Source organism: Pelobates fuscus, chromosome 3 (assembly GCF_036172605.1).
Source record: "Pelobates fuscus isolate aPelFus1 chromosome 3, aPelFus1.pri, whole genome shotgun sequence".
In the NCBI taxonomy this organism is placed as follows: domain Eukaryota; kingdom Metazoa; phylum Chordata; class Amphibia; order Anura; family Pelobatidae; genus Pelobates; species Pelobates fuscus.
In genome coordinates, this window is record NC_086319.1 from 407819437 (window position 1) to 407829027 (window position 9591).

The following is a 9591-nucleotide window of genomic DNA, read 5'->3' on the forward strand; positions in this document are numbered from 1 at the left end:
GCTTTTGGTGGTGGACGGGGGTTGTCATTGGCAATCTGACCGGTCTGTGGCTATGCCACCTTTTACACAGCAAACTGTAAAGATATAATTAATGTTATTCTACACAAGAGTACATTCACACATGATATAGAAATGTTAACGGATAATAGGAAAATTAGTTGTAAAGCCGTAATTTTTGCATTTCGAGGAATACAACACAGTGACATTGAATATTGCTAGAAAAAAAAGAAGGGCCATTGCATTTCTGCCTAATTCCTGAGGACCTGTTCAGTTGCTTAAAAATCATGTTATATCAAATTGAAAATTGTATTAGATATTTCCACTGAAAATTATAATGGAAAACAGAGAAGTCTATCTACAATTTAGATTTTGTGGATCTTTTAATAGTTCATAGTCATGTATTGGGTGTTTTTAAGAATATTTGCATATAATGAAAGAAGAAAATATTTAAATATATTTATTTACAATTGGGGATTTTGAAAAGTGCATGTTTTTTACTCTCTAGACATTTGTCAGTCACATTAGGGAGTCACAAATAGGTGTCTATGGATTTTAATGTGTATATTAAGGATTTGTTTGAACTCTGACTATCACAAACTCAACACGATCTTCATGGATGCCCAGAAGCTTGTTTTTGTTATTTTAATGACATGAATTAAGATGCATCTAAGGACTTTGTGATCTTCTCCAGTGATATCCATGTAGATTGTAAGCTTCTGTGAATGTGTCTGTCTCTACAATTGTCCTACGTGTTTAAGTAATCATTTTGCATATTGTTTGCTTGTTCCTTTTAATTAAATACAATTACAAATAATAATCTATAGTTTTACATGCATTTTTTATGACTATAATGCAGATCAGTAGACATTTTAGAGGTATTTTCTATTTGCAAGTCCTCATTAGATTAGTATGTATTAGTATCGTTAGATTAGTATGTATTAGTATCGTTAGATTAGTATGTATTAGTATCGTTAGATTAGTATGTATTAGTATCATTAGATTAGTATGTATCAGTATCGTTAGATTAGTATGTATCAGTATCGTTAGATTAGTATGTATTAGTATCGTTAGATTAGTATGTATTAGTATCATTAGATTAGTATGTATCAGTATCGTTAGATTAGTATGTATCAGTATCGTTAGATTAGTATGTATTAGTATCATTAGATTAGTATGTATCAGTATCGTTAGATTAGTATGTATCAGTATCGTTAGATTAGTATGTATCAGTATCGTTAGATTAGTATGTATTAGTATCATTAGATTAGTATGTATTAGTATCGTTAGATTAGTATGTATTAGTATCGTTAGATTAGTATGTATTAGTATCATTAGATTAGTATGTATCAGTATCGTTAGATTAGTATGTATCAGTATCGTTAGATTAGTATGTATCAGTATCGTTAGATTAGTATTTATTAGTATCATTAGATTAGTATGTATTAGTATCGTTAGATTAGTATGTATTAGTATCGTTAGATTAGTATGTATTAGTATCATTAGATTAGTATGTATTAGTATCGTTAGATTAGTATGTATTAGTATCGTTAGATTAGTATGTATTAGTATCATTAGATTAGTATGTATTAGTATCGTTAGATTAGTATGTATTAGTATCGTTAGATTAGTATGTATTAGTATCGTTAGATTAGTATGTATTAGTATCGTTAGATTAGTATGTATTAGTATCATTAGATTAGTATGTATTAGTATCGTTAGATTAGTATGTATTAGTATCATTAGATTAGTATGTATTAGTATCGTTAGATTAGTATGTATCAGTATCGTTAGATTAGTATGTATTAGTATCGTTAGATTAGTATGTATTAGTATTGTTAGATTAGTATGTATTAGTATCATTAGATTAGTATGTATCAGTATCGTTAGATTAGTATGTATCAGTATCGTTAGATTAGTATGTATCAGTATCGTTAGATTAGTATTTATTAGTATCATTAGATTAGTATGTATTAGTATCGTTAGATTAGTATGTATTAGTATCGTTAGATTAGTATGTATTAGTATCATTAGATTAGTATGTATTAGTATCGTTAGATTAGTATGTATTAGTATCGTTAGATTAGTATGTATTAGTATCATTAGATTAGTATGTATTAGTATCGTTAGATTAGTATGTATTAGTATCGTTAGATTAGTATGTATTAGTATCGTTAGATTAGTATGTATTAGTATCGTTAGATTAGTATGTATTAGTATCATTAGATTAGTATGTATTAGTATCGTTAGATTAGTATGTATTAGTATCATTAGATTAGTATGTATTAGTATCGTTAGATTAGTATGTATCAGTATCGTTAGATTAGTATGTATTAGTATCATTAGATTAGTATGTATCAGTATCGTTAGATTAGTATGTATCAGTATCGTTAGATTAGTATGTATCAGTATCGTTAGATTAGTATGTATCAGTATCATTAGATTAGTATGTATTAGTATCGTTAGATTAGTATGTATTAGTATCATTAGATTAGTATGTATTAGTATCGTTAGATTAGTATGTATCAGTATCGTTAGATTAGTATGTATCAGTATCGTTAGATTAGTATGTATTAGTATCGTTAGATTAGTATGTATTAGTATCGTTAGATTAGTATGTATTAGTATCATTAGATTAGTATGTATTAGTATCGTTAGATTAGTATGTATTAGTATCGTTAGATTAGTATGTATTAGTATCGTTAGATTAGTATGTATTAGTATCGTTAGATTAGTATGTATTAGTATCGTTAGATTAGTATGTATTAGTATCGTTAGATTAGTATGTATCAGTATCGTTAGATTAGTATGTATCAGTATCGTTAGATTAGTATGTATTAGTATCGTTAGATTAGTATGTATTAGTATCGTTAGATTAGTATGTATTAGTATCGTTAGATTAGTATGTATTAGTATCATTAGATTAGTATGTATTAGTATCGTTAGATTAGTATGTATTAGTATCATTAGATTAGTATGTATTAGTATCGTTAGATTAGTATGTATTAGTATCGTTAGATTAGTATGTATTAGTATCGTTAGATTAGTATGTATCAGTATCGTTAGATTAGTATGTATTAGTATCGTTAGATTAGTATGTATTAGTATCGTTAGATTAGTATGTATTAGTATCGTTAGATTAGTATGTATTAGTATCATTAGATTAGTATGTATTAGTATCGTTAGATTAGTATGTATTAGTATCGTTAGATTAGTATGTATTAGTATCGTTAGATTAGTATGTATTAGTATCATTAGATTAGTATGTATTAGTATCGTTAGATTAGTATGTATTAGTATCGTTAGATTAGTATGTATTAGTATCGTTAGATTAGTATGTATTAGTATCATTAGATTAGTATGTATTAGTATCGTTAGATTAGTATGTATTAGTATCGTTAGATTAGTATGTATTAGTATCGTTAGATTAGTATGTATTAGTATCATTAGATTAGTATGTATTAGTATCGTTAGATTAGTATGTATTAGTATCGTTAGATTAGTATGTATTAGTATCATTAGATTAGTATGTATTAGTATCATTAGATTAGTATGTATTAGTATCGTTAGATTAGTATGTATTAGTATCGTTAGATTAGTATGTATCAGTATCGTTAGATTAGTATGTATTAGTATCGTTAGATTAGTATGTATTAGTATCGTTAGATTAGTATGTATCAGTATCGTTAGATTAGTATGTATTAGTATCGTTAGATTAGTATGTATTAGTATCATTAGATTAGTATGCCAAGGCTGTAACTGTGGTTGCTTACTATGTATGAATGTAGGAGGTGCTATGCTCATTTAATTCTTATTTCAGAATGTGTTAGAAGCAAAGGTAAGGGTAAGAAAATATTTCCAAAAATAATGGTTTGTTAAAGGCAGTATAGAGTGCTATCACTTTTTTTTCTGAGATTGTTTCCCTTGTTTAAAATGGATCTTTTGCTTCCATAAAAAGGGTTGACTGGAGTCTGGGAATGTAGGAAAAGTAATTAAACTACTTGTGATATATGTACAACAAAATGAAACACTAGTATTGCAGGATATCAGGATATCAATCTGTATCTGTGTATTAGCCAGACATATTACTAAATGCTACTATTATAACCACTTTTACTATTTGTACTGATATATATCATTGTAGTCACATGAATATATGCATCCATAGTAAGAGTGAAATATAGAGCAGACTGTGTTTCAAATAAAATAAAAAAAATCACTAAACACTAAACCTGAACTATGGATAAACACCGATAGTGTGTGCAGATACCAGGAGAATATGGCTGAGATAGGGTGAACATCTGGATAGGAAAGTGAGTGGGTGTGCAATGGTACTGTGCCTTTAAGAGGGAACTGATGTTTATAAAAGGTAAACGCAAGATAAATAGATAGATATACTTAAAAAGCATAAATAGGATATATCTGGATAAGAAATTGGTATCTTGAAGACATATAATACATAAAATGAATAAATAAATAAATGAATACGTGAATGAATGAAAAAAAATAAAAAAAAATAAAAAAATAAAAAGAAAGGATAAGTTTGTGTCCGAAGCAGAACTGTGCAGTGCAGATGCCTCTATTACTGCTATGAAACAGAATGGCTGGCACTTGTACTAAATAGTATACTCTGTGTCTTAAAAAGATACAGATGGAAAAAGTACTCAGTGATACAGTATATGGAACTGTAAGCTAAAAATTGTTACAATGTAACAGCAGTACTAAAAAGCAATGGTTCTGAAACTGGATGATAATAAAAAAAAACTGTTTATTAGGCAAAGAATAAAATATATGAAGAAAAAAAAAGAAATTCATACAGATGTTACCAGTCAATATTGAAGTCAGAATTATTCAGAGACCTTCGGATTGTACTCGGATGGATGTATATTAAATTTCTTGCCGCTTGTGATAATACCGCCGGTGAGGACAGCGTGTTCATACAGCATGTGTCCCTGCGGGAGCCTCACTCCGGAGGAGCGTGTGCTGTAGGCGGCTCCGATTCAGCAAAGAAATAACCGACAGGTCCTGTAGGAGTACCGGCTTCAAATGATGTACAGATGCTGGGTCTGTATCCTGATGTGTGTCCAATACACGAAAAGGACTTGGGAATTGTTATAGACAACAAACTATGCAACAATGTGCAATGTCAATCAGCAGTGGCCAAGGCCAGTAAGGTATTGTCATGCATGAAAAAGGGCATTCATTCTCGGGACGAGAATATCATTTTGCCTCTCTATAAATCACTGGTAAGACCACATATTGAATATGCTGTGCAATTTTGGGCACCTGTTCTAAAGAAGGATATCATGGCACTAGAAAAAGTGCAGAGGCGGGCTACAAAATTAATAAAAGGAATGGAACATATCAGCTATGAAGAAAGGTTAACAAATTTAAACCTATTTAGTTTAGAAAAACGTCGCCTGAGAGGGGATATGATAACATTATACAAATATATTCGGGGCCAATACAAACCATTGTGTGGAAATCTATTCACAAACCGGACTTTACATAGGACACGAGGCCATGCGTTTAGACTGGAAGAAAGAAGATTTCGTCTAAGGCAAAGGAAAGGTTTTTTTACTGTAAGAACAATCAGGATGTGGAATTCTCTGCCTGAAGAAGTGGTTTTATCAGAGTCCATACAGATGTTCAAACAGCTACTAGATGCATACTTGCAAAGACAGAATATTCAAGGATATAATCTTTCAATGTAGGGTAATAACTGCTTGATTCAAGGATAAATCTGACTGCCATTCTGGGGTCAATAAGGAATTTTTTGTCCTAGCTTGTTGCAAAATTGTGCTTCAAACTGGGGGGTTTTTTTTTTCTCTTTTGGATCAACAGCAAAAAACAGGTGTGAGGAAGGCTGAACTTGATGGACGCAAGTCTCTTTTCAGCTATCTATCTAACTAACTAACTAACAATAGTCTTACGCGTTTCGTAGGTGAACCCCTACTTCTTCAGAGAGGGATGGAGAACCATTGCTTCAGTAGTGCTTTATATACATGTGCAACTAATAAAACATCAGATAAAAGCATTTTGCATGTTATACGTTAATAATAGATGAATTGCCGAATAAAAATAGAAATAGATATAAATAATAATAATACAAATTACAATAAAATAATAATAATAATAATAATAAAAACAGAGATACATAAATACAGAGAATAATGATACCAATTCTTACATACAGAATATGATTCCATAAATATAAAACCGTGTTTGTCAGTTTGTACAGCAGCAATCCATAAAAGAGCATTTAATAGACCAAAGTACAGGAAAATACATGCAAATAGATAGGCAGATATATGCAATCTGTAAAATTCATAAAATGATTGAAAATAAAAATCGGGTTGAAATCATTAATGGTAAATTTCATCTAGCAGGCATAATAATTACAATGTTATAGAGAAGCAGAGAAAAAAAGAAATTCATTTATTTATTCATTTTATGTATTATATGTCTACAAGATACAAATTTCTTATCCAGATATATCCTATTTATGCTTTTTAAGTATATCTATCTATTTATCTTGCGTTTACCTTTTATAAACATCAGTTCCCTCTTAAAGGCACAGTACCATTGCACACCCACTCACTTTCCTATCCAGATATTCACCCTATCTCAGCCATATTCTAGGCCAGTTCCTGGTATCTGCACACACTATCGGTGTTTATCCATAGTATTTTTTCTATAGGTTTTAGTGGATTCCTATTTTTCCAGTTTTTGAGCGGCCCAGTGCCAGTCCTACTCCCTCACCCCTGGTTAACACATTAGGTGTACCAGATACAATTATTTTACTAAACCTGAACTGCCTGCAATAAAAGGTGGATCCCACAACAGACTTAAGTAGAAAAAAATAGAATCTGAGTTAGAGAATCCATCTATGGAATTTCCTCTGTCCAATGGTTACAGCCTCCATACACACATTCCATCTATTTGAGCTTCTTCTAGATGAACCTTATTTTCAAAGCCTTTAGCTTAAACTCTCTAAAACACTATCATGATCAACCTGCATTCGGACAGAAATTGAATGTGTCAGGACAGAGAGACTGAATTATCTTGGTCATTTATTTTGTTCTATATCTCTTTACCAACAGTTCTTGAACATGAAGAACCAAACAATGATCACTGAGGTCTTTCTCTTGGGATTTCCAAATCTCGGCAGGTTCAGGATTTTAATCTTCAGTCAAATCCTTGGTATCTACCTTCTGACATTATTTGCAAATATCCTTATTATTGTATTGGTGATAGTCAGCAAAATTCTTCATTCTCCCATGTACTTTTTTCTCACACAAATGTCCATTTCTGACATGCTTATGACCACAAACATTGTCCCTGAAATGCTTTCCATAATATATAATGAAGGGAATTTCATGTCTTTGAAATGCTGCATTTTTCATCTTTATTTATTTGGTGTCTCTGCAGTTTCTGAGTGTTTCCTTCTGACAGTCATGTCTTATGACAGATATCTAGCTATCTGTGTTCCTCTACTCTATGACTCAATAATGGACTCAACCTTATGCCTCAAATTGATTGTCCTGTGTTGGATATTAGGCTTATCACTAATGCTAATTACTCCAATAACAATAGGCAATTTTCTATTTTGTGGGCCAGACTACATTGACCATTTCTTCTGTGATGTTGCTCCCTTGCTGGAGCTTTCTTGTTCTGATACCGTAATAGTACAAATAGAAACTCACTTACTTTGTGGACCTGTTCTAATAATACCATTTATAATTGTCATGGTATCCTATATTTATATTGCCCTTACCATTATAAGAATTCCTTCTATTACGGGGAGGCAGAAAGCCTTCTCCACCTGCAGTTCCCATATGACTGTAGTTTCTATATACTATGGCAGTCTTATCTGTACATATGCTGTTCCATTTAAAGGAAAATCTGCATCTTTGAGCAAAATCCTGTGTCTGTTCTATACTGTTGTGACACCAATCATTAACCCAGTTATATACACGCTAAGAAACAAAGACATCAAAGAGGCTGTAATGAAGCACTGCAAAGTTTAAGACTTACATATCTAACCCATCTTGTAATAGAAAAGTAAGAGAATTCCTTTGAATCTTGAAAAAAAAAAATAACGTCTGAAAAGGAAAATGCAATGTACTGTAAACTTGGCTGTGTTTGATTTTTTAAAACAATGCACCCACTAAAATTCAGTGTGTAGTTCATGTTCAGCAAAAAAAAGTGGCGCAAGAGTATACGGAGAACGGACAGCAGCTGAAATAGCCAGCCCTTCGGTGCGTCCCCGCTCAGATCCCAAGCTGGTTTTAGCTCATCTTGTGCCTTTACAGAGAGAAAATATCTGAAGCACATCAGACTGGTCCCACCCATGTGGTCAGTCCAGATCCAACATGCCAGCAAGTTCCCTCTGAAGAAGAGACACAGCCTTGTTAGGCATTATCAGTGAGGCATAGTGGATATCTCTCTAGGCACCGTGAGCAAGGGGTCCATGTCTGGATTACCCTTTAAACTTATGGAGAGCAAAAAACCAGGGCACTAGAGTATACTCAGAACGGACAGCAGCTGAAATAAACTTCCCTTTGGTGGGTCCCTGCTCAGATCTCAAACTGGTTTTAGCTCATTTTGTGCCATTACAAAGAGAACATATCTGAAGCATATCAGACTGGTTCCACCCATACGGGCAGTCCAGACCCGAAATACCAGCACGAAAGACACTGCAACCCCAGATGAATCATTTCAGCCTTGTTAGGCATCACTGACATTGGTTCTTTACCACCAATGGGTGGTTGAGTTGGCTTGGAAAAACTGCCCATTCAGCGCAAAACTTGTCCTGTGGAGAAGATACATTGATGATTATATCTGCATTTGGCAAGGGAGCTGGAATACTCTGGATAAATTGTAAAATTCTACTTATCCGAATATGTCAATTTGTTCCTCCAAAAATAGGTTCTAAAACTTTAGTCATGTCTAAGAGAAACTACTCAAGTAATTAATATACTAGCCCAATTGGATTCGTAAGACGAATACACACTAGTGACCGCAAATATCACTTCTTTGTATACTGTAATGGAAAATCTGCAAGGGTATGGGTCAATACAAACTTTTCATGGGCAAATGGGTGGTCAAGTTGGTTTGGGAAACCTGCCTATTCAGCGCACACCTTGTCCTCTGGAGAAGATACATTGATGATTATATCTTTATTTGGAAGGGAAGGTGGCATACTCTGGATAAATCGAAACATTATCTGAATTGTAATTTGAAATTCACCTTTAACCAGTCTAGAGAAGCAATCACATTTCTGGATGTGGAGATTTATTTGAATGCAAGAAATCTACATACAAAAACATTCAGGAAATCAGTAGACTGCAAAAGCTTTATCCCCTTCCATAGTCATCACAATAAAAGGTGGCTTGATAACATCCCTTTTAGTCAGTTTAGACGTATTTGTTGCAATTGCTCTGAAATGTACATCTGCGAATTGCAGATGCTGTGAATGAGAATTTTTTTATAGAAAGAGCTACAATGAGGATTGTTAGATTGGAGAAGATGTTAAATATACCTAGATCACAAACATTAATCTGTAATAAAGATATCACATTGAATCTTAAC

The 9591-nt window shown here is 32.4% G+C and overlaps 1 protein-coding gene across 1 annotated transcript; it reads left to right on the plus strand.

The window, feature by feature from the left end:
- The first annotated feature begins 6331 nt into the window (after nucleotides 1-6331).
- Nucleotides 6332-8027, plus strand: LOC134601990 (olfactory receptor 5P68-like). Its single transcript, XM_063446493.1, has 2 exons — nucleotides 6332-6368; nucleotides 7027-8027. The coding sequence occupies exons 1-2, from the start codon at nucleotides 6332-6334 to the stop codon at nucleotides 8025-8027; spliced, it is 1038 nt and encodes a 345-aa protein (XP_063302563.1).
- Nucleotides 8028-9591: the final 1564 nt, after the last annotated feature.

What these genes read in the sequence shown, in the direction of transcription:
- LOC134601990 (XM_063446493.1), top strand. Translation starts at nt 6,332, where the DNA reads ATGATTGAAAATAAAAATCGGGTTGAAATCATTAATG. An exon ending in TCGGGTTGAAATCATTAATG is followed by an intron (nt 6,369 to 7,026) that starts GTAAATTTCATC and finishes GCATTCGGACAG; the next exon opens with AAATTGAATGTGTCAGGACA.